Source organism: Halichoeres trimaculatus, unplaced genomic scaffold, assembly GCF_033239565.1.
Source record: "Halichoeres trimaculatus isolate MK-OKI-2021-1 unplaced genomic scaffold, fHalTri1.1 fHalTri1_scaffold_3, whole genome shotgun sequence".
In the NCBI taxonomy this organism is placed as follows: domain Eukaryota; kingdom Metazoa; phylum Chordata; class Actinopteri; order Labriformes; family Labridae; genus Halichoeres; species Halichoeres trimaculatus.
This window is the reverse complement of record NW_027437181.1, coordinates 16,828,464-16,855,183: the sequence shown is the minus strand read 5'-3', so window position 1 is coordinate 16,855,183 and position 26,720 is coordinate 16,828,464. Positions and strand designations below refer to the sequence as shown.

Here is a 26,720-nt window from a genome sequence, read left to right as displayed (position 1 = left end):
TTCAAACGGTTCTCCGAGCGAAGCAGGTACTTGCCTTCAAATTGCAGAGTAATTAAAGACACATCCGCCTGAGTTTAATTTCTGGGTTGGTGTTTTTTTTATTTGAGCTGGCTGACAGAGAGGCATGGTATCATCTCCACTGCACTCATTATTGTCTCAGCGGTTATCAGTGATTTGATAACCTGAATTATTTATACCGTTATTAACTCCAAGAAAATGTTATGGTAATTAAAATATCTCAGAGTCATCACTAGAGGGGAGGAAGCTGGAGCACTAAGCATATCATATTGCCTGTTGTAAAAAAAAGGCTTTTATCTTCATTCACTCCCTATCATTTAGCTCTCTTACTCATTACCCAGTGGGACTGAGAAACTGGATTTAAAATCAAGGCTGTAACATGGATTTAAGTTGGGGTAAGAGGGAAGAATTCTCTTGCTGAGTGGGTCTGAAAGCAGCAAGAAACCTGCGTCCTATGGGGGATTTTAAACAGCATCCCCTCTTCGTAGAGATCTGAAATAATAATTTTTAGGTGGATGCCAGTTTTGTAGGTGCTGGTGCAGACATGATGATGTCTTAGGAGTGGACAAGCCACTCTGTTTTTTTTTAATGTAAATTTAATAGACATCAACTCAGTCATACAAAAGGAGACACTAGCTTTGATTTTGGCTTTGCAGCATTTTAGTTTGTATGTTAGCTCTGGACCTGTAGTGGTTTCCACAGACCACAATCCTCTAATTTTTTTGAACTCTTTGCAGTGTCCCAACTAGCTGCTAATTCATTGGGCTCTGATGAATTTATATGCATTAATAGTGACAGCATAAAGACAAAACAAATACTTTTTGAAGCTCGCCAGGTGACAGTGGTATGATGCATACATAAAAAAGGTGATCAGTGGGTTCAAAAACCTTATGGGATGTGTGAATTTATTCATCTTTGACTGGCTTTACAATTTTAATATCTCTAGTAAGAACTGGTGTGTTTTGTGTGAGTTTTTAACAACACTATGGAATCAATTTTAGATGCTTTTTTAAAATATTGAAGAATCAGCTGAAAAACAGTATTGACTGACTGTAAACATTGGTCTTATTTTCCTCATGAACTTCCTCTCTTTTCTTTCCTTACAATATGAACATGTCATCTGTTGACCCCTAACTACTTCTTGCCTTCTTCTCCGAAAGGTAGGCTGAGGCACACAGTTTCAGACTCAGACAAATGCATTATTCAACTTTATAAAAGGCTCAGTAATGTGATTAAACTTGCAACTAAACCAAAGCTAAGTCAAAGAAATTCCAGTGTCAAATGCAGAGATAGTAGAATTGACTCTTTACAAGTTGAAGCATTGAAGGGTTGCAATGACAAAGAAGTGTGCACTCAGCGCCACAAAGGAATGCTTCATGTCTAATAGACAGTAACATTATTGAGATGTTGTTCATGTAGGATCTGGTCATTTAATGTTTTGTAAAGACGATGAATAAATGATATAATATCAGTCGTATCCAATAAATTACATTGGCGTTTTAGTCATGAAACTTTTCTTTACTAGATTCACACAAGTAATTCCAATGTCATTACTTTCTTCAGTTTTTCCTCCTGTTTCTCTCTCCTCCTTGTCCCCATCCTAATGGACAAAATGCTGCCTGACACTTTTTCAATGTAAGCATTTCCATTCTCCCTTTGGAAAAGCAAAGAGACCCTTAGGCACTTCAGTGGAGTCTGCTGACAGTGTGTGATGGCCCCTTCATTTATCTCCCTCTTTCTCAGCTTCATTCGCGCTCTCATTTGCTGGGCTTTGTGCGGGCTGTCTTAAAGGTGAAGGTCAGATGATGCTTGGGAAGGTATTGATTTGCACCTGTATGGGTGTGGGTTAGATTATCAGCCCCATCCATCCATCTTGCTCTTGTTTCTCCCTTTGGCTTTTCACACTTCGACTCCTGCTCCACTCTTTGTTGCCCTTGTCTTTCTTTTTGTTCCCCGAAGGATCCAAACTGAACTTAATTGATTTACTGTATCAGTGCATTTGTCTGATGTGTGTTGGGCTCATAAGCACTCTTCTCTGTGATTATTTGGAGTTGGAGTTCCTGACCGTTGTGCTTCTCTTCTGAATTGATAGCCATTGACGCCCTCTCATATTCTCAGAAGTGCCAAGTGGCTTATTAACATTAATAGATCAACCCCTCAAGGATCTAGAGTAAACTGTTTTTTTTCCCCCTTACAATAAAACAGGCCTAATAGGTATGTATTTGGTGCAAAAGCACACCTTGTTTTGCAAAAAGATTGATTAAAACCCTATTTATATGTCGTTAACTGCATTTCCACCAAGCAGTCCTAATTCAGTCGATACTCAACTGAAGCTAGAAATAAGCTAAGGGTACCAAGAGTACCAAATTTACCCCAAAAGGTGGAGCTGAGACACAATGAGTGCGTCTGTTGACTGGTTGAAATCTTAACTTGTCTTCTTCTTTGATTAACAACAACATGAATGCCCTCCATTGCAATCCTTTTTTTCTGTCATGTTTTTGTTGTCATTGAGCTTATTGACAGGCTACACTTAAGTTCCCACTAACATTGGGAACCAAACTGGCCTGCTTGCTGGAAATGCAGCACACTGTCCCTGGCTTTTCCTCTTTGTTCCTGTCAGTGTAGGGACCTTGTCTTACACTTGACAGCCAGATAAAATGAAATATTGATTAGGATCAATACTGCTTTGGGCTGAAGCTAAGTGTGGTCCATTTGATCAATATGTGAGTGAGGCAGATGCTGGATGTTTCCTCTTTGGTGACAGTTAATGTACCTGCCATCCGCACTCTGCCGCCTACTGGTAAAGCAGTTGGTCTTTCTAACAATCAAGAAACTGACGACGGTTATAAAAAGACATTGAGAGATAAGAGTCATGCAAAATTGTACCTCTGCTCCTCTTATGCTGTTTCTGATTTTTCTGTGCCATATGTTTTGTCACTGACGCCCACTCTGTTGCGTAAAATTTAGGGTCTTTGCTGCTGCTCCACCTACCTTAGCTCTGAGAGTATTTTTGATGTGAGTGGTCCTGACTGAATTTAGGATTTACCTCACTACAACTTTGTGGAACTTGTAAGCTATTTGTGAACAACTAAATAAGTTGTCTCAGAGCTAGTGGTACTCTGATCATGGTTTGAGGTTTATATCTATTTCTTCCCTAAGTACAATAAAACAAAGTGCCTTCATTGTTTATCCTTTAACACTTTCTGCTTGGTAAGTACCCAGAAGGTCTAAATGATGACTTATGCTTTGGTTGGAAAAAGTCCCACATTATTTTTGTGAGCAAAATTCAAAATCCTTTATCTGATAGATGTGTAGCACCCACTTGATCTGAACTGGGGATTTAAATAAGAACACCCATATTTAGCACACAAGTGCTGCGGGTATGAAAGACTGAATGAAATTTGTTGGCTATCAGAGAGATTGACCTGCATAAACCAATTTAGTGCACTTTTATTCCTCTCTACACACATAATGAAACGGCTACATAACCTTTAAGACTGAAGCATTCTTGTTTCAGACTTACCTTGAACCACCAGGCGTCCCTGAGCTGTCCTGCGTACACGGGTCCCTGGTTTGTTAGCAGCACACACATAAACCCCTGAGTGCTGTACGCCAACATCCGAGATCATCAGGTTCCCTGTGCCGAGCACCTGAATTCCCTCCACACCTATGGGGCGGCCATCTTTGCAGGGAGAAAAAAAACAGAGAGCAGATGAGAAGGAGGGGAAAGAGTTTACTGTATATAGAGCAACAAAAAAAGGACCTTGTACAGTAAAGATCAGACTAGATTTAAACTGCCAGCAAGAAAGACTAATTAAACTCGGTCTGTTTACAGCCACGAGTTGACGGAGACAGGGCTATTTCTGTCCCTCCCAGAGGTCAAGGCTGCAGCTTTCACAGTGAAGTGTCTGATTCTCAGAGTTGTAATAACGTGTGACGCAGCTGCCAGAACAACAAACAAGAAGATAAGAAAGAAAGGTCGGAGAGTTTGTGTTTTTTATGTAACTGTTGTATATGTTGTAATTAGCTGTCTTTAACAAAAGTGGAGACAAATCCTTAAAAAGCATTCTCGTTTTAAAAAAATCTTCAGGTTTTGCATGCTCTACGATAAATGGATGTTGTTATTATACAGACGGCTCCCCTTATGAATATTCTGTTAATTAAAGCTTTCACGCCTGAATGGGAAAATTCTTCTTTTGTCTGACCAAGTCTCTAAGTACATTTTCTTTCTAAGAGGAGATGTTAACAGCCATCACTGAGGGAGCAGAAAGTCTAACTGCAACTTCTAATCTCCTATCACCTTACACAATCCATGGCTGCCTCCTCTCTGTACCTACATGATAAGCTCACTCTTTCCTGCGCTCCCTATCTGCAGTCTAAGCTCCAACAATGACTACAGTCTGTCTGTGATATTAGCTATGGGGCCAAGGGGGCATTTTAATCCCATCTTTGATTTCCATCTGTGGCTTGTAAACCTTGTATGGTCCAGATTTGATGTGTTAAAAGGCCAGGCACAGAGGCAGAGAGGTGGGCACCGCGCAGGACACACGCAGAGGCAGGAGCTCTAGACTGAATACAAACCATTTGGTTCCCAGTCAGCAGTGGATTCTGGGGTTCACTTTTATGTTTCTTGAGGCAAATAATCAAGAGAGGGCTAGTTCCAACTACAGATTGTCTTCTTAAACCCATGTGAACAGTACTTCATATGAAAAACAAAACAAAAAAAATTGACAATAAAAGTTTAAGCACAACTATCTTTATTCAATCATTTATTGATGTTTTTCCCATATTGTTTGTGATCTTGTCTTTCGTATTTATTCATTAAACTCTTTAATATTTAGTTTTTACTGTGTTAATGTGGGTGGGGGGTGGGAGTCAGGGGAACTAATGTCATGTCTTGTATTATATTGTACTGTAAAAATCACAAGTAATTTATATATATATATATATATATATATATATATATATATATATATATATATATATATATATATATATATATTTATTTATACATACAAAGTACAAATGGCAAACAAACAACAATTAAAATTTCATAAGATTAATACTAACATCTTCTATCTTTTTAGCATCCTAATAGTGGATAAATTACACAAAATAAATATCACCCCAAACACATAATAAAAATTGCCTTTTCCCTAGATTTCTTGTCAACAACTCAAAACAAGATATTAAACCAATTTGCAGCAGATAGTCTCAATGATTTTTAAATGTTTTTTAATATGCAGAACATGTTTTTTGTGGTTTTCATTAGTACATGCTCCTCTGTTGACAAGGAGAGTATTATAACTTGGTGCCTGACACCATATTGTTTTATTCATTATTACTTCTGAAGAGGCAGCAGGAATATGCAACACTTCAGCGTTTCAAATGTATCATAATGTATAATAGCAAATGTATCATAATGTATTGCATTGTTTCATTACATATTGTATCTCATGGCCATACTTTATTGTATTGTATCATATAATACAGTATTTAATTGTACTGAATCCTCTTGTTTTCTCTCTGTTAGTTAGAAATTTAACTTTTAGCTCACACAGTCAGCGGCATATGAGCTCATCAGTAGGAAGTCTCATAAATCACGTTGACTCGTAATCATGAATCATGATACTACAATGTGACAAATTCATGAGATAAAATAACTAACTCCAAGCAGACTGCTCTGTGATTCTGTTTTGCACTAGTCGTTAACATGTGTTTTGCCTTTTTCACATTTTCCCATCACCACTATCTAACTTTCTCCAACTAGCAACACTCAAGTGAGGTTTCGTCCAAACAAAAGCAGCCTTGTTCTTTTCTTGCCTGGTTTTACTTTACCTCCCTCTCTCTCTCGTGCCCCCTCCATCAGTTTCTTTCTGTCCGCCACTAATTAACTTAGTGTCAGAAAAGAAAGAGCACAAGCTAGCCGGCTGTGCTGCTGTTCGATGAATAGCAGCAAACAAACTCTGGCATTAAGGAGTGACTGATGTGAAACTATTAGATTCATTATGCAGCTTATCCCAGCCTCCCTGCTGTAATCTAATACATACAAATCCCATCGTGTTAGCATTTCATTCTAGCAACATTGTGTAAAGCAATACCCTGAATCTGATTATGCCTGACTGCCTGGGAGGGGCAGCAATTTACATTTGGGACAGCAAATCAGATTGGATAATAGGTAAAGAAAACAGATAGCAGATTGAAAAATTGGTCATGACAGACTTTGAGTGATAGTCAGGAAAAAAAGTGCACATGGAAAGAAGGAGAAACTAATCGTATCTGTCTTTGCACCTCAAAGCAATTACTCAGAGGCTCTCCAGCGCTATGGAGGATCAGCTTCAGGAGGAGATGAAACATGCATTCATCAACACAATCATACACGATGTTTAGCCCCAAGGCCTAATGTTGAATCCCTTTGCCTCATGTAGACACAATAGATGCTTCACTGTATCACGTGTATTCTGTGCACATGCATGTTACACAATGCAGCTCTGCTGCAAAATACATACAAACACATGAGGATACAAAGAAGCTCCAACCCACACAAAACACCACCACATGCATGAGTGCACACTGTGATTGTGACTGTATGTCAGCTAGTGACACTTAATTCTGAGACACACATTTGCACAGCTGTTTATGCACCTCCATGCACATTCTGGTTTCTTTGATATGACCCAGATTTTTCTCACCTAATCTGCTCCAAGAAACAATAGGTCGAGGGTACCCTGTAGCCACACACTCTAAGATGGCTGTTTGGTGGACAGTGAGGGTGAGGTTTTCCGGACCCACCAGGATCATGGGCTCTTTGTAAACAGATGACTGGGAGCCTGGAAAGAACAGGGAAAAAAAGGAAAAAGGGAGCATAAGATGGGAATGAGCGTGATGGATGGCCTCCTTTAATTGGATTTCTCCAGGGTGCACAGCTCGATATGCTGTATCTTCAGGATCAGGAGGACGAACAATAGGTTTGGGAAATCTTGGGAATATGCTTGGAAGATAAACGGAGGAGAAAGCACCGGTTGTTTTAGAGCGATGATGGTGAGAACAAAAGGCCAGTACACAACACAAGTTAATCTACAGAGGGGATCATTGCTTCCATGTGACAGAAAAAACAATGGCATAATCCCAATCTCTGGACACGCAGACTTTATAGTGTGTTCATGGTGAGTCCTAAGGGCTGTCTCACTGTTGAACTGTCAAACATATTATGGCTTTCATGCAGACAAACAACACCAAATTACACCCTACATCAGTAAATATTTTTACAGACTTTCCTGTGAGATTTCTCAGTTAAATATTCACTCTAGATTAACATAACTGGATTTTCTGAATTTATATACTTTAAAAAAATAAATGCAGTGTAATATAAAAACACAAATGGTACATACTAGAGGCAAGCTTTTTTCTTGAGTGTGTGTTTTTTACCGTCTCAAACACACACTGCAGTCCAGACACTTTAAAGTCTGTGAGGGTTCATCAAGGTTGAGATAGGGACTAGGCCCAAGTCTGCTCATAGCACACAGATGTGAGACTCATTAAAAATAACTACCTGAAACTGTGAGGAGTGCTTCTGCGCTGTGTTTCACTCCTGCACTGTTATGGGCCACACAGCAGAACTTTCCACTGTCCTCATCACGCACACCGGTAATCTGCAGAACACCTGTGGGCAGGAGGGTGTATCTACAGGAGAAAAAAAGGATATTAATGTACCATGAGGCCTGGTAACACACCCATAAAGTGCTGCTGTGTGTAATGTGTTTGGTTCTACCTCTCGTCCTTTGTGTCCACAGCAAGTCTGTCTTTCTCCCAGCTGATAGTAGGCTCTGGCAGACCGTGGATCTGGCACTGGAATCTGGCCACTCCAGACTCCTCAACATGTACTGACTCGGGTTGGACATGGAAGTCTGCCATGGCTGTAGAGGGAGGGAAGGAGGGAGAGAAAGGGGATGTTAGGTCATAACATCACAACACAGCTGCTGAGCAACAAGCCTAGCTGCTTACACACATGAACATACATATTTATAGAGGAAGCAAGGTATGGAGATATTCTCATGACATGTTTATGTTATCCTTCATTATGTTTGCGAGGGAAAAATAAAATAACTTTACAGCTACAAGCCTTAACGTGCACGCATCCATTAACATAAAATAAAAGATAAGAGAGGGTGACTTATAGGAGGGGATTTCAAATTGTTTGCTTTAAGACATATCATAAATCTACATGTTACTGATTTTAATGCTGAACAAATAAACCTAAGTACACAAAATGAAGAAAGGACCTTGGCCTTGAAAGGAAGTTTCTCTCCTCTGTCTCTGAAAACAAAACTTTTCAAAAACACACACACACACAGAAAAACATCATGTGATTTTTGACACAAATCACAAGTAGAGTTCTTGTACTACATTTGCTCACGTGGTGTGCTTGTCTATAACCCGGAGCAGAAGCAGCTGAGATTAGAAAGAAATCAGAATAACTAGCTCATATCTCTCAATCCAACTGCTTAAAGAATCTCCCCCTCAAATTCCATCATGACAAAAGTTGTATGTTTTCATTTCTCCTCAAAAGAAGACGTACACCTTTAGCTAAGCCTGAGTCTTCACTTGCTGAAATGCTCTTCAGAAACATATGTAAAGTATGTTGCAGGCATATAGAATCCTGCTGTATACTATCATTTCGAACACGACTTAAAAGATGCATGCTTACAGAAACACCACACAGACCAGCAACAACATCCCCATGCAGCAAAATAAGCATCGGTATTCCTACAGAGAGCCTCATTCAGCTGCACTTCACATATCTCCAGAACAAAGGAAGCATCAAAGTTGGAGCCTCAGACAAACTCAATTTAGAGAGAGGCCCTCTTCTTCCACAGCTCTCCCACCTTCTCCGACACAAGAGTACTCATTTAAATGTCAACCATAATTAACTTGGACGCAGGAGGACTCATACGAACACTGTTAGCATAACAAGAGGGATGGACCCCTTATTATTTCATAACCTCCTGCTCTTCCAAACCTGTCGCCTGCATTCATTTATTATATTCAAGATGAGTAAGGAGTAATCAGCACTCCTCACAGGTTTGTATATACATGTTTGAGACGTGCCTGCTGTTCCTTTTGCTTCCCTCGTTTCTGTAAACAGTGAGTTTCATCTGATTACTGACATGTCTTCTGTTGTGTTGTTTTCCCCTTACATAGGGTTATACATTTTCCTGTGGTAACAGGTTGATAATTAGATACAGATAGCGTTTTTCAAAATGACTCTGTTCAAATGGATTGCAGCTCATGCATGAGAGATATGGAGAACGACACCGAGAGAGATACTTAATATAGAGTGGCAGTTGAGCTTAATGAGTAGGGTGGCATTCTCCAACACGACTTGACCTTAGATCTCTGAATGGATATATGGAGCGCTGATGAAAATTTAAACATGCTAATTTAGTATTCTTCCAGTAGTGACAGTTCCCTCTGTGTAAGCCAGGAGTTCTCTGTGTGTGGAGATAACACAATCACTTTCTATTATTTTGTGTGTGGAGATAAAAATGCCTCGACAGCCGGCCAGTAAATTTCAGACTTTTACTTTCACCACTTTACAGTAAGGCTGCACTTAACACAAGTGAGCATTTCACTGAGTTATACAGCCAAAGTGCTTATCTCAAGGGCCCAACTGTAATTTTTCCAGAAGAGGCTCACAACCTTGTAGCCATAAAATGCTTTAGGTCGACTTCCCTGCAGTGCAAAAGAGGAAAAAAAAATCACAGAGCTAAGAACATTTCCATGGATGATCACATCTTTTTGGGGTGAGTGTTGACAAAAGCAATCAGCAACACTTTCTGTTTTCTGTATTGTGGAGCCTGGGGCAGACACCAGCAGAGAGTGGTGCTGAGTAAAAGCCCTGAAGACTCTGCTGTCACTGCTGATGCACAAGGTTAGGTACAGTACAGCAGCTAGAAATCCATCAAGACACAATACAACGAAAACAAGAAGCTGAGAAAGACTAATGAGATCAAAAAAGCTTGCTGTCTTAGGAAACTGGACGTGCACTCTCACACACGACTGAGTACAGAGGACACGGCAAAAGAAACAAACTCAGGCTTCAATGTGAAGAACAAAAGAGGACCAGTGACCTATAGGAGCTTTATGTGCATCTTTGCCAAGTAGTCATGGTGTCCGCTGATCTTGCTGTTGTGTGTCCACCGACATCACCCCCCTAACAGGCCCCACCCTTGGCCCTCCTCATGCATAAAACATGAGCTCTCTAAGAGACCCACACCCCTGCCAGTATCGACAAAGTCATAGAATCAGACACAATCGGAAAAGTCACAACAACAGGGAACATACGCAGATAGCTGAGTAAGTTGTTAAAGCAGCCGTGTTTTATGTAAAGGAGAAAAGATAATCTGCATTTGTTTTTACCTGTTCTGTGAGTGGACTCAGAGACAAACTAAAGTGATGCAGCTTTGCTTCAGCATAAATACTGTAAATGCAAAGAGCTGCAGTAACAGAACTCCACAACCAAATCGATCTTCCTTGACTCACACACACACACACACACACACACACACACACACACACACACACACACACACACACACACACACACACACACACACACACACACACACACACACACACACACACACACACACACACACACACACAAAGCAATGAGGCACTCTCACTTATCCCAACACTCAGCCACAGCAGACAGGTTCCTCTATTGTTTTTCACTCTTCCTTTACTAAGTGTTGACAGACACTCACAGATGATTAAAGACTGTCCACTACCAGCATGATGCTGCTGGCTTAAATGGAGCAGGTCTAATTACTATAACAAGGGGGGGAGAATGGCTGGGGTGCATACTAAAAAGAAATCCATACACAAGTGCACAGGGAGAAGATTGCTCCTCGCACATGTTTGACGGTTCCTCAGTGCCAATGACAAAAGACGAATGAGTGAGGGAGTAATGTGGCTGAAGGTCAATGACAGGAAATGTGAAGCGTGGTGATTTAGGTGGGAAGCTGAGCTGTAAATCAGAACCTGTCAAAACTCTGGTTATCTAATAATACCCAACAAGTGAGGGGAAATGCCCCCTATTATGTACATCACAACTAAAAGGTACTAAAGGAAGTCTAAGGAATACATTAAGAAAGAGTCAGAAATTTCACACGCTTTGATTGAATTTCACCAAGTAAAATAAATGATGAACTCTGGTCCAAAGGGTCGATGTGCTACTACTTCTAATTATTGGTTTTAAAGTTTAAAAACCAGCTTAAAAGGCAGTCAACACTGACAAAATTCTACATAATTCAGATCCACACCACTAGAAAAGTGAAATTTGGTGATTTTTTAGCCTTTTTCCATTTGAGACGATCAAATCAATCTAATTAAGAAATGTAGATTAAATGGTGATTATGTGAATGACCCTGAGCTGATGTATTTTTTTGCCTAATGGCTCTAAAGTAATGATCCATTTCTCTCCTGCTCGGTTAAACACACTCACACACACACTTACAGAAGAATGCTCATCAGAGAATAATTAACAAGGCAATTAGGGCCCACACTGTGAAAATCCTACTGCAGTGTCCAAATCAGACGATCTGATAAGATGTCCATGTTTTTGAGTCACATGTGGATGTTTTTCTGTTTCTTCGTGGGGATGATTCATTGATATGACAGAGGTAATGATGCCAGCAGAGGGACAGCCATCCACCAGCACCACTCAAACCTGCAGCAATGGTGTAAGGCTTCAGTGAACCCCCATCTTATAATATCATCACCCTCCCTCCCATCTCGCCTCCAGCACCCCCCTACCCTCATCACCCACCCACTTCCCCACCCCCCTCCACTGTACAATTTGAACCGTTTGCTGGGCTCTTCATCACACACCTCTCGCCCCACCCCCCACAAGTCCTCTCAAGCCTGTGACATCATTAAGCACATGTTGTTCAAGCAGCAGCGCTGATGACTGCCGTAGCTGCCCCTCCCCCATCTTGGTAAACCAGTAAAATAGAGATGAGGCCCATAAATAATGGAGATGGTGTACGGTGCTATTCCAGCGTGGAGAGTCCACACTTCAACAGCCTTTAAATAGTCAACCCTGAAATAGCAAGCCCCAGTGCTGGGACCCTAGAGATGGCATTTTAATGCAGATGTGATATTTTATTGGCTATGCCCCAAACCTCCCTTACCACAGCCCACCTGCACACCCACCCAGCACCAGCACCAGAAGCCTGGGCACTCCTGTGATCAATCTGCTGGTTGGTGGTGCATGAGGCTTATCACCTGCAACGAGAAGGGCTGCATGTGCGTGGGCTGCACCCCATCTTCCTCTGACACACACTCATTCCCTGTGTTTAATGCTTTGGCACATCAACACCTTCCTGAGTCAGAACCTGCACCAGCACCAGCATGAGCTGCACAGCACCCAGCCAGGCTCAGCTGGCAGATGTGCAGATGTGCAGATGGGTAAGACTGTGCTCAGAAACCAGAATTATGGACCATTTATGATAAAGGCTCTCCTCACAACACACCTGTAGTATGATTTATACGGTCTGGCCTTACTGTAGTGCTGACCTTTTATTTCTAAAGCTGCACTGTGATCAATCAAAGCTCCAGTTCTACTTTTCAATGAAAATTACTCTTCGGCTTTTCTGCATCTGGTTTATGACAATGTTGTTTCAGTTTAGCAACAGGTTTGTGCAAGTATCCATTTAAAGATTGTTTTTAAGCATGGCACAAGTTGAAACTGATTACACAAGATATACCACTAGCTGATTTTTTTAAACCACATACTAAAAAAAATAGTAAACATGTGCAACATACTTCATGGCAAACAGATAGCTGTGAGATTTCCTTAAATAGACCAAGTTGGTGATCCTTCTTTATACAGAAAATATGAGTGTTGACTTAATTTAATCCTCACTTATTAAACTGTTGAAACATTTGTTGAAACATGGTATAGAGAGTTAACAAAATGAAATTGCTTCCATTTGCTCCACTGCTTGCAAGATATCAAAGATGCTTTTCGAATCATAAATTCTGAACAGGGCTCCAAATGTAGAGATGCACCTGACCCCGTGAGTCATAGCCATACAATGACCAAGGCAGAGACTTCTTTAGTTGCAACAGACTGAAAATCAACCCACAGAGATTGAAAGAGTGTTGACCTAAGAAAAAACATTTCTCACATCATCTACCAACAAAGACTTATCATTAGTGGGTTGCCTGTGCGTGGCTCTTCTAATTCTGCTCTTGTTGGTGTTGCACACTCCTGGCGGTACATGACAGATTTCCCTACATGAGTGAATTTCCTGTATTATAAAACTGTTTTGACTGGACTTTAATCACCTTTCTGCTTGTGTAGCTGGCTTGTTGCATTAGGCTTTCCATCAGTGTGTTTGTCCTTCGTCTTCTGTGTTGATCGATACTGTGGAGCTTGTGTGCACTAAGTTAAATGTAGTAAGATTGATGGCTGCTTTTAAAGCCCTCTGTAGGGGTTGGAAGGAGCAGCCATAGGGGCTACAATAGTTAACACTTAAAAAAAACCCTTTGTTTACAGATTTTAGGATATAATTGGGACAAAAAAAACAAGCAATCCAATAATGTCACTTTAGATTTTTGTAAATTGAGGGGAACTTACATTTAAGGATTTCCCTAATTCCATGAAACAAACAGAGCATGAAATACTTTATGACATAAAATAGACATCACTAATTGCAGCCCTAATGTGAATTATGCAATATCAAGAGGCTACACAAATGTTTAAATATTTATATTGGGGATGTTTTGAAGCAACTGAATCCCTTGATCATTAAAATTATAATTAACTGAGTAGTCTGAAGGTAAAAAAATAACCCAGAAAACAGTCACAATAGCAAGATTTACAACACGGATAAATGTGAGATCACAGAATCTGCAGCTAAACAATGTCAGATTGGCTTGCAGAGTGAAGCTAAGGTTAGCAGAGTTAGCACCACTGGCCTTGGGTCAATAATGGATATTAATATTTGCATACCTGATGGTTACACATTACTCTTGTTTAGAGACACAGCCCAGGTATGACATTTTCCAGGTCTGGTTACAGACAAACCAAACCTCACAGTAAGATGCTATCCGATATCTACTTGTTTACATTCCAATTGTAGAACATTTTAGCATTATTGCAATATAAACAACTATGAGCTCAAGCTACAGCATAGGCTAGAAGAAGGTGGCTGGCTTGTCTATCTTAGACAAAATACTCAATTCCTTTGCGACAACTATCGAGGATGAAAATTTTAATTTAAATGATTAGTTGACTAAATGTGCACATCCATAATCCATATACTGCGGAATGAAAAGTAATTTAGTTACCTCTGCAAAGGAGGTTATGTTTTTGGGAGAGTTTGTCTGTAGCAACATAACTCAAAAAGTTACAAACAGATCTTGATGAAATTTTCAGGAAATATTAAAGATGGGATAAGAAAGATGTGATTAAATTTTGGTGGTGATTTGGATTACCGTCTGGATCCAGGATTTTTTAAAGGATTCTTTATCATTGTGAGATAGGGCCCTTTTCACCATATGTGTATATAACTCCACAATGAATGGTCAGATTGCTCTACAAAACAATACAAGACAAAGTCACGATAATTTCTGACAGATATAAAAGTACGATCCAGATCCTGGCAATATTCTGGATACTAAGATCCAGAATATGAAATATGTACTGGGTCATCATAATTTCCAACACTGTCATGGAACAAATTATGATACAAACCTGCAACTAACACCAAATTGTAGCAGACAGTCTGCTGAAAGGGAGTATAACATTAAAGTAGGACTAAAGTGTTGCGTGACAATCACAATATGCTTGGCAGAAGTCTGTGCTCCCTGAGTGCTTTTCTAGTTTGTTGTTTACTCTGGTTATCTATAAGCTAAACTGCTTGACAACACTACCAAAGCTGACACCAAAAGACACTTCTTGGACACTGCACATGATCTCAGTGTAAATGCAAACTCAGCTATCATAAATTCTCATCAGCTATCAGCAGAACCATAAAAGAGAGAAGAAGATTTTGGTTGAAAAAAGAGAGCATGATGGGATATATGCATGTTGCTCACTGTTGTTTCATCCCCCCTCGCTCTTCCTTACCTCTTCCCCCCAGGGACAAAGCCTGGGCCTCCCTGGATGCCCTGCACTGTGCCCCTCTCCCCGCCACACCCCTTACTCCTGCCTGCCACACCACACAGTCCCCTCTACCACATCCACACCCAACAGTCCCTCTGGCCTCTGCCCCTCCCACTCCTGTACCCCCCCTGCACTCCTGCCCTGCCCCTGTAGCCCCCAAATCTGCACACTAAGCCCCCTACACTCACTTCAGCATGCAGAGCCTAATTAAAGAGGGACCCATTAAAGCACAACAGATGCTGAAAATTAAGGGATTATTTAAATGATTCCCAGTTGCAGCTTTGGTTAGATTAGAGACAAGCAAGGGAGGAAAGGGAGAGTGAGAAAGCTAGGAGGGGGGAGGAAAGCAGAGAGAGGAGGTGTAAAATAACAGATGAACTTACACCATGAAAGGTAGGATTTGATTGGAAATTAACCACTAGTGTTTCTTCTTGTCTGTGCCAAACTTGTTGATATTGTTTCTTTTTTATTCTGAGGAAAAAAGTGTCACAGAAGTGTTGGATGTCGAGGCCAAAGGCAACAAAGAAGGGATTTAATGTGTGAGGACAAAAGAGGGAGTCTTTTGTATCACTTACAGACTAACTGGGCCTGAAAGTGCATACTCATTAAACAACTCCAAGACACAGAAGAGGGATCTGATGGCTTCAAGAAGAGGAGAGTGAACAGGTGTGAGCTGCAGTGTCGTATTCAGCGCCATATGCAGTCTAGCCATCACCTCAGTGTCACTAATCAAGTTAAAGTAAAAAAAAACACCCCCTTTTTAAAACCATGCAACATAATATCCTGGATTGGGAAAACCAGAGAGATGAAGAGGATTTGAGGACACGGGCAGCTCAGTTAACGAACAATTACAGCAGCAAGGAAAGGATTTGAACTCCTCTTAATATGCCCTTTCATAGATTGTTCCTCTGTCAAATTGCCACCCTATAAAAGGATGTTGCAAGTGAAAAAACCCCGAAGTCCCATTCATATTTTAAGCCTGCACTCCACTAGGTAGATCCAGACAGTGTTTATTTTACTTACAGACGGTTTCTCTGTAAAGCTTCAATAATGGTACTGGAGCCCTGTACACCTTGTCATACCTTACCTAAGCTTTGCTAGGGAGTATTATTCATACATCCTAGAAGTACCGTCCATCTTTATGTCCACTAAAGCGGCAGACATCCCTCTGAGGAGATCGTACAGACGGAAACCACGCTTGCAGAAGAAGCAGTTAAAGCGAGCTAAAGCTCACCTGTAAGTGGGTCAGGATTTGAGATCTCTCCAGGCTTTTGATTTCCTCGTTCTCTTTCCTCTTTAACATGCCAGGTAGCAGAGAGAAAGTCTCTAAAGTTAATGAAATTCTTTCCTCCTGAGCATTTTAGTGAGCTTTCTTCAGGGTCTGTGCTGTCAGAAAAGAAAAAACTACTTTGTCCACATGTGCATCCTTCCTCACACATAGGGCAGCATTATTTCTCAGACGAAACATGATAACATAAAGTAATTTGTAATATTTGTAATATTTTGTGTCAAACTTGAAATCAATGTGCAATAAAAAGCACCTTTCTTCAGGCATTTATTGATGAGCCTAATACACCTGAAACGAAGCTGTCACTCTTCTTTTCCACACCTTGATTGTTGCTGAGAACAGGCTATATCTTCACAGTGCCATTCTCCTTTTGCCCAGAGGCAACGTATCTAATTAATATTGCCAATACCTCAGCATGCAACCGCCTGCTTAGAATTCAAATGAGATGCCTCTCCCATCACCAGACCAGTATATATGAGCTCATATCCACATGAGTTATGGGCTGTCCTTTATTCAGCCTGTTCACTGTACGCTCCATGCACAAAAACACGAAACCCTAGCACTGCTTTATCCTCTGTCCTCTCCTGTCCTTTCTCAGTGTTCGAGAGTTTGAAATATATGAAAACGTTTAGAGACATCTGGGGTAAAAATAACGTTTATATTCAAATGGAAATGCCATTAAATTCTTCTTTGGCTCGTCTCCGCCTCTTGTTTTGTGAGGCCAGAAATAAGCGATGCCCACAGACAGCAGCGGATCTGAAAAACAACCTGGACGGACATTTGGCATCACAATTCTCCTCAGTGCAACACGCATTACTTCCCCCTCATTAGAGGACAACTGTTGGTTAGTGAGGCCAGTATAAGGAGGCTACGATGAATCTTGCGCTAAAAGTCTTCACTCTGCTTGTGTTTCTTGAACATGTACATTACCTGGACAAAAAAAAACAAAGTCTGGAGAAGTTTTCTGAGATAAAAACACCTTTAAATTTGTGCTTGTTTCTTCCTGAGAGAGCAGCATGCAGTTTTAAAGCCTGCATCTGACAATGATTTTGAGGGGGGCTGGTCTGAATCAGGGGTAGATGGATGACCCCACATCTGGCACTCCCACGGGACATCTGAAAGACGCAGGGCGGGACCGGCCCATGCGCTCCACTGCATCTCACTAAACTGGGCTCCCCAAATGGCTGAAACCCTGCTTTGTAAATCTTACCCCTTCTTCAACCCCCCTGAAAACACACACCCACACACACACACACACACACACACACACACACACTCACACACTGTAGCTGTAAAAGGGAGGTCTACCGTGCCGCAGCTGTGTCATTCCCACTGGTCATTTATCTGCTCCTCAGTGCCTTTTTTGGGTTCAAAACCATCGCATCCCTGTTTTCAAAAACTCATCCTGTCAAACCTTCAAACCAAGAAACTCATTGATTCAACAGTCAGAAATCTCACTATGTCCATTTTGTGGGAATTTCCTGTCTGAGGATTACTTAACTGATCTTTCACTCATTCAGAACAAGGCAAAGATAAACCAGGCTCATATTTTCTTGAAGAATATTAACAAAATGAAATAACTTCAACTTTCCTGAAAAACCATAGTTTTACTAAACTTCCACTAACATTTTTTTAGGATTCTTTCCCCATCATTTGTTGCATTTAGAGCCCAACCGATATGGGATTTTAGGGGCCGATGCCGATACTGATACTGGGGGCAAAAAAAAGCTGATATCCGATATATCGACCAATGTCTGATATATTGGCTGATATATATAATAAATTCATTGATTTACACAGGATATATACTGTATATAATCACAAATCATTATAATACCCATATAATTCAAGACAGAGACAGAACACTTAAATTAAAACATGGTATTTAAATTATAAAACTGTCAACATAAGAACTGTAGTGTAAACCAATGATAAATAAGCACAAGCTGTAAACACAATAACAAATAAAGAAGTCAAACTTTTAACGCAGTGAGTAGAAAAAAAGTCAAACTGTAAACACACAATGAGCAACTTACACGCAGTAAAACACCGTATTACAGTCTTACATTAGATAATGGTGGACTTGTGAATTAACAGTAGCATTTATCTCTGTTTATCTCACAAAAAAGCAACTAACACGTTAAAACATCACTCTATAGTCTTACATTAGATAATGGTGGACGGAGGGGGCGGGCACTCGGGCAGTGCGCAGCCCAACACACAGACACACAGGAGCATGAGTGACAGAATCTCTGTGGAGCAAAAATTTTTATGATCAGCTACATTTTGGCAAATGTTGATTAATCAGTGTCAGGCACAATCGGCCCAATTAATCGGCCCCGACCGATTAATTGGTCGGGCTCTAGTTGCATTCTCACTCTGCACAATATTTCAGCTCTAACAAAGCAAAAACGGTAGATACCTGAGGCAGACGTTTTTGGAATTGTGGATGCTCAGGTGGATTTTAAACCTGGTGTCTGGAAAAATTTCTGTTTCTATGTCAAGAAATGAAAGAGGAGGAAAGGTGATGGGCAATCAAGACCAAACTGCAGACACAGAGACGCTGCAGTGACAGATATGGAACAAAAGCAATATGAAAAGCCACCTTAAAAAAACACAAGACTGTATTCATCTCATGCAAGCTTATGAGATCACAAGATGTATCACGCCATTGACCTACAGACGTTTTCTGTGGTCAACCATGAAGAATACAGACTACTGGAGCTAGAGTATAAATTCCCATCACGGCCATCCTTTGGTCAAATATTACCAGCTGGAACTAACACACACCTGGTAGGACACTGAGACCACACAGGTTTGTAAAAACCACTGTGGAAAAAATGAAATAGTTGTAGGTCGTTTCAGCCATTAACAAATATTCCAAGCATAAAATAATAGTAAATGGACCAGCACCAGCGCTTATCCAGTCTCTTTGACCACTCAAAGTGCTTTACACTGCTAGTATCATTCACCCATCAGCACCACATTCACACACTGATGGCAGAGGTTTCTATCAGGAGCCATCTGCTTTTAACTAATACATTCACACCCATCCATACACCACTGACCAACAGTGGGAGCACTTTGAGGCTCAGCGTCTTGCTCAAGGACACTTCGGCATGTGACTGGAGGAGCTTGAAATTTGTCATTTCAAGACAGTTCAAGATCCCACTTACACAGCAAAATCAGCAGTGGTTATTCAACACATATACACCTAAACACTTTAAAAGTTATTTATTGGTCCACACTAAATATGGTTAAAATTTCACTTTTGAAAGTGTTAAATATTTTACACTATGACAGAATTGCAGAAACTCTCTTTGTAGTTAAAATCTAACACTTTAACATGCCAGTGTGTTTAAATAAAGTGTTGTTTTCACAACATGAATACCAAAATCAACACCAGATTAGTTTCTGTGTCTTAGCCTCTCATGTCAAACCTGTGATGCTGTGTTTTAATGTCCAATAAGGGGCAGTGTCATGAGAAATTTTACACAAGGGTGAAACTTCTATTGGGTTAAAAGACAAATTTATAAGTTTTGAAAAGATTATGCTCACTTCTTTCACTTACAGCTCTAAATAATGTTTCCACTTTATCACCTGTAATAACAAGACTACTTTAGCTGAACTTCTGAATAAAAACTTGCTTTTGGATATTACTGAACTTCTCTTCATTAAAAACACAGACACAAAGAGCCCTGCCTACAATTAAAGAGTTTGTTTTGTTCATCTTTTTTTTTTTTTTTTTTTTTTAGAAAAATGTGCTTCATTCTGTTTAAGATAGGATTCATGACGTTTGTAAAAAGAAAAATATAAAAGAATTTGATTTCCTGAATTTTGTACCTTCCTCCCCCACAAATGAATTAAACATGAAATTAGATTTATCTGCCAGCCTCTTCAAAGCAAAAGCTTGAGCCACATATGGAGCAGCTTTACATCTGTAGGATGTATGTATGTCCTCAAATCTTCGTCTTTTAGCACCATGTGTGGTGTCAGTGAATGTAGATAGCTATCTGTCTGTGAATGGCACACTTCTCTGCTTATCCATATTGTGCAGGCCTCCCTCATTTCAAACTGCTTTCTCTTCTGTCTTCTCTCTGCTCTCCTGCTTTGCTTTCTCTATGCCTTTCATTTTTTTTAATAAGAGCAGACCGGCTATTATTGTGTTTAAAATGAAAACCTTTCCATTAATTTCACAGAAATTGACTTTAAGTTGGAGTAATATCCTGCTGTTCTTACCTTACAACTGATAAGAGAGGGTTTATCTGTGAACGGAGGATGGGAATGTGCAAAAGAGAGATGAATAATAAAAATCCTTATCTTCTAAACATATGTAACATACTGTATAGGGGGGTGATTGTAGTCATAAAGCAGCAGGGTGCATACAGGTTATCCATTAAGAAGTTGGAATGTTTGTGCACGCAGCGCGCTGACAGAAACAGGCTCATGCATTTCTGAGAAATTATCAGAGTTACTTGGATACCAGCCCTGGGTACACTGTCACTTTGCTCAGCTTAACATGTGGACACGTTTATTCATGCATGATGGCTCAAACGCAGCAAAAGGTGGTCAGACACGTATGTGCTCACTGACATGCACAGTGAGGGAGTTTTTTCTCTTTCTGTGTGTGTGTCATCCATGCACACACTCAGACACACGCTCTATCACTCACACCCCTCCCTGCTCCGTCAGCTCAACTGACAGCAGTAATGAGTTTCTTCTCTGCGTAAGCCAACTGGCAACCACTCAAGGGAATTTTTCAGGCTGAATTGCGGCCATTAATCACAATCCTGGGCAACACGGTGCCATCACGTGTGTGGCAAACAGAGATGCGTATGCGGGGGTCGCTGACACTAAAACATAGCAGAGGAGGAGCTTGAAATTGTGACACAACAGAGGGAGTGGAATGATAAAGAAGGAATGAGCAAGACCATCAGACTTATATAAACGCTTTATGAGCAAAATATTGAGTTAATGGTTAATTACAGCCTTCTTGTTGAGGGGACGTCTGGCACTCTGCTCACACTGGGCTAAATGGAGGATCCAGACAGGCAGAATCAAAAGCCCAGATGCTCTATTCTGTAAATATGATCTAAATGACTGGGAGGGGAGATGCTGCAACATCAATCATGACCAACAAGATGGGAGGGGGCATATTCAGCCCACCCCTGCACGCCTTGAAGGAACTCAAAGACAATCATTCACGTATTCATAACCAGACATGAGAACTGGAACTGGAAATTAAATGCATAACATGGAGCCAAGAGAGAAGCAGGGGAGTAAAACCTGAAAAATACTGCTCTTTACACGCATGAAGCATTTCAGATAACAACAAAGAGAGCAGCAGATATTTTATGGCATTGCCTTGACATTAAGATATTGTCCTTACAACCTCACACTCTTGTTGAGACAGCTGGAAATTAAAAAAGTCAGCCTCCTATTCTTTCCCATTCCCTCCCTCCTTCCCTCCATTCAAGCTGCCAGCTGACTGCGGTCACCAGGGATATAACTGCCCCTCGCTGATCTGAGGAACCCCTCCTCCCACTCAAGTCCAAAACCGGCTAATCCCAATGAATTTATGCTAATATGCAATCAGTTACCCCTGAGCTCTTTTTGTGTGCACATGTGTGACTCCTTGACCACGCCCACTGCATGATGGAGTCTGGTTCACACCAATTCACAAGGAGGAAAATAACCACTGAGGAAGAGGAGCCGAGAAGGAGGATGAGGAAAGGCAAGTGCAGGCCCTGTCATAACCACTTAGTGTTGTATGACAGTGGGTGAGAAATGAAAGCCCTTTGTCTCTGCCTCTACCTATCATGAGTGCAAACAAAAGACTGTACAGATACTGTATTTGTTACTAAGGCATATCTCCTCCATCAGATAATGAAATACAGTTTCAGGATTTAAGTAAACAAAGGGCAGCTCTGGATTTACATACATTGAAAGATTTTTTTTCTGCAGAAAAAATCCCAAGGCGAGAGCTTATGAACAATGGAATGAAATATAAGCTTTGTTCAGAGATTGCTTACTGCACATGAAATTCCTGTCAATTAAAAGGATTATAAACTGAATTAACTAATGTTCCCCACAACTCAAAGGGTACATTTATGGGTCTTTGTTTATTTGTTGGGCAATCTCAGGGTTAAATTTATATTCAGTTTTCCAATATTTTTATTTTAGATTAAAAAATGCTCAATAGACATCACCGGCATTACCAGGCACCTAAAATATTATCTTTAAGATGGTATAACAGAAACCCTGCTCTACTTCCTGGATGTAAACAAGCTCAGAGAATAGATAGCATCTTGTTGCACAGCCCATTCAGCAGTATTCTGTTGCAGAAAGTAGACACACAGTTATATGAAAGCTCATTCATTAATGCCACTTATCCTGTTCAGGGTCACGGGTGGCTGAAGTCTATTCCAGCTACCTTAGGGCAAGAGGTGGGGTACACCCTGGACTGGTTGCCAGTCAATAACAGGACTGACACACACAGAAACCTTTCACGCACACACTCACACCTACGGACAATTTAGAGTGACCAATTAACCTGGTGTGTTGCATGTTTTTGGACTGTGGGAGAAAGCTGGTGTACCCGGACCAACCACCAAGGAGGTTTGAAAGCTGGTGGTGTTAGCTCTGCTAACTTTTGTCACACTTGGCGAATCAGTTTGACAGACTCTGTGGTTCCATATTTCTCCATGTTGAATAATTGATGTTAATGTTACAGATGCTGAAAGGAGGATCTGTTCTGATTGCACTCCCTCGCCACCTTGTGGCCCGGAGTCTCTGCACTTTCGTAAATTACTTTAAGCGAGGCGTGTTTGCTTTAGAATTAAATGAAGATCGGATCAAAACAAATTTCTTTGTTCAAGACAACTTTTTACTGGATACACGCATGGAGGTAAGATATTTATCAGTATGTTTATGCAGTGCTACGGTTTGAAACTTTGTAGCAGCCGGCTATATGTTAGCCCGGTACTCCGATATATCTGTAGGCTAACATGACAGCAAATAAACACTGTCAGTTTGTAAGTAGTTTAGTAGCCGTTTATATTTAGCGTAGCTGGCAATCCGGTGCTCTAAGATATGTCCGTAATGTGTAAGGTTAGTAAATCCTGGTTAGCTATGTTCTGCCAGACATCTACCAAGCAGAGCTAACATAACCTCACTCTTCATTTTATTGATAGACTCTTAAGTTTGAACAGACCACTGCAGAATAACTGCTGCATGTGGGTTGGAATAAACATTATCACAAACAGTTTAGCCCCTGTGTTATAGAGTGATACAGCCCAAGTTAAAGGCTAATAAGCCTTTAGCTCGGGCTGCATCACTCTCTCGTTTACCTTTCTTCCGCTCCTCTGTCCTTTTTCTGTCTGACAGTTAGGCCTCGTGTCCCCCATCACGACAAAATTAATTACAAAAATAGTTTTTAGCAGAAAAAACAAAGCTCTCTGTTATATCACTACTAAGCTTTGTCAGCCGGCGTGGTGTTGTCATAAAGCGCTAGAGAGCTGTGCCGTAGATCAATCTGGTCCTGGATGACTGGAACTGGAATCTAAGAAGTAGCAATTTAAAATTACCAGTAACTAGATGTATTGGCGCTGATGATCTCATTTTAAAGTGTGGATTACAATCAGGCATATATCTAAAAGGGAGGCTTTTTCAAGATCACTTTCAAACTCCTCACAGCCCCTTTAATTACTGTATGATTGCGTCAGTATTTGGTGAATTTATTCATATCATGTTGTGTATTTTTCAGAAAAAAAGGGAAAAAGTAACACATTATTTGTTTAATATTGATACTGTATTATCTCTTGTACTACAAGTGTTTTCCTAACCCCTTAGTCAGCACTTAGGATGTTCCTGAGCATCTCCTCAATCACCCATAAATGTTTCTGCCTCTGCTGGTAGATATGATGTAATGTAATGTCCCTAAAACACAAAGGCTAACAGCCTGCAGTGGGGTTTCTCCCACTGTCATGCTCTTCCCTCCAATATTCCCTGCAGTGGGTGGGAGGAGCACTACTAGAAGCTGTCAGACATAAGCACATATCACAGGCTTCTCCAACCTGCCATCAGCCAGCTAACCCCCTAAAACTGTCTTCCCACTCACAAATAATGCCTATGCCGGCAAATGGAAAGGGCCATTACACTATAGCATCGTGTTTCATCTTTTCACGCTGTGGCAATGAAATGGTCGGCCTTACAACTCACTAACACATGACATTAAAGCACTTCTATGGAGAAAAAAACACGGGGATACATCCATAAATATGATTAAAGGCTGCAGTTGGACAGATGATACAAATACTTTATGAGGTTATAAAATAAACACATCTCATCCCCTGAGCAGATTCAGAAAGGAGGCCTGCTGAAGTGTTTCTTATGATGGATCCTAAAGTTGCTAGCACATCTCTTAAGGTGGGAATTGAATTAAATGTTTCAATTGTGCTTTCAGGGAGGGAAAAAAGGCTTCAGGAACATGTGTGTACAGATTTTTATGAACATGTCCATGTCTGTGCATTTATTTGATGTTGAGTGTAGGTAATGTGCGTGTTACAGTGAAAATTATGAGTCTGGGGTCAGGGGAGCAGTTTTCCGACATGTTCTAACAGCAGAGGCGTGCTTCTTCAAGCCAAGCGAGCCCGCTGCCGTTGCTCTGCATCCTGCTGCCTGTCGAAAGCTGCCCTTGAAACAAAGCTGGCGAGGTCAGGAGGTCGGGGCACAGCATCGGAATGGAATGTTCCTTCCTGGTTCAAGGTCCAGTCTCCAGAGCCAGAGGGGCCCAGAGATCATTTGAGACCACCGACACATGCTTCATCTATTTTGCTCCCCACTTTTCTCCCCTTTCATCTACCCCGGCCTGCTCTACTGACGGCAGCTTATTTGGCTGTGACCTACTTGCTCTGTCACTTTAATTACTAAATGAATCCTGCCAAGTCACCTCACGTCTCCATCCTGATTAAATTAACTCTATTATCAAGATAACTCTTGGCATATGTTTGCAAATAAAGTGATTAGAAGAATAACTGAATGCTTTATCATGCATTATCATATGGATATCACTGAAAATGATTTCTCAGGCTTATCATTGTTACCAGAGGATTTTGTTCTGGGTTTCCTGTGAAATGTCAGAAAACAGTACAATTCTTTCTAAATAGTTTATCTCTGCCAAAATATTGTCCAGTTTTGACCATCAAAAATCCCAAATGTAATCAGTACTAAGATGTAGAACAAAAAAAGAGCAGGAAAGCCTCACAGATATGTTTAAAAAAGAGTTAATATCCAGTTTCTTTGGTTGATGAATAATACTTGGCTATTTAAAATTTTGAGATGAATCCTGATGCAGACAGCTGAGAACTTCAAATTAAATTGTTCGTTATATTAATCATTGGACTCCCAAAAGTAATACATGCTAACAAAACACCACACTTTACAAACAGGTTGTCAGGAGGAAATTGGTGATCCCAGAAATCTTTCATCCTATGCCAGCAGCTACCTCTTCTAATTGGTTCCTGTGGAATTCATTTCATCCCCGGTGACCGACTCCAAATACTGGAGCCTGGCAGGCTTTTAACCCCACACACTTCAAGAGCTCCATCTCTGTGTGACAACCACAGAGAGGAGAGAGTAAAGATTAGTTTTCTTTTGCACTGACTCCAATAAATCAGTGCCTTTTCACTTAATTCCTTGTCAGAGATAGCGTTAACAAAGTTGATAACAATGCATGCACACACATGGCCGAGTGCAATCTTGAAAACTCTACTCTAAGGACATGACTTCAGAGATGTGAGCGGTGAGCAAAGCTCTAATATTTAACTTAAGTGTTTAATTGGACAAAGAAACTGATGAGCATTTGCAGTGGTAAACTGCATGCTTACAAAGAGATGCCTTTTTTTCACATTGACTGTTACACCTTTGCAGGAAACCAGAAAACGCATGACAAAGACAAATAAATGTCCTTTCTAAATGAGTGAAAATGTGCTTATTTTGCTCTTGTTCTCTCAGGCTGCTGAGTTGCTTGTTTGTAAAGGGCAGGGTAAGAGCCGTGATGCTGTGGCAGGTTTGGCCACCTTGTTTCACAGCCAAAGCCAAGGTCACTGCCACGGCCTAGGGCCATCAGACAGGGGGATGGGCCCCCACAGGGGATTGAGCAGGCGGCTGAGGGCTGGGGAGGGGGGACGTAATGGGAGGAGAATTTTAAAAAAAGGGGAGGGGTATTCTGCCCTAGTG

General features: G+C 40.8%; 1 protein-coding gene across 1 annotated transcript in view; it reads right to left on the bottom strand.

The window, feature by feature from the left end:
• igdcc3 (immunoglobulin superfamily, DCC subclass, member 3) overlaps positions 1-26,720 on the bottom strand; it is a 67,967-nt gene that overhangs the window by 22,697 nt on the left and 18,550 nt on the right. Inside the window, exons 3-6 of the mRNA XM_074666968.1 lie at positions 7,790-7,934; positions 7,571-7,701; positions 6,711-6,848; positions 3,542-3,700 (exon numbers count right to left, since the gene is read on the bottom strand). Of these exons, the coding sequence (XP_074523069.1) occupies positions 3,542-3,700; positions 6,711-6,848; positions 7,571-7,701; positions 7,790-7,934 (573 nt within the window). The remainder of the gene's footprint in view (positions 1-3,541; positions 3,701-6,710; positions 6,849-7,570; positions 7,702-7,789; positions 7,935-26,720) is intronic.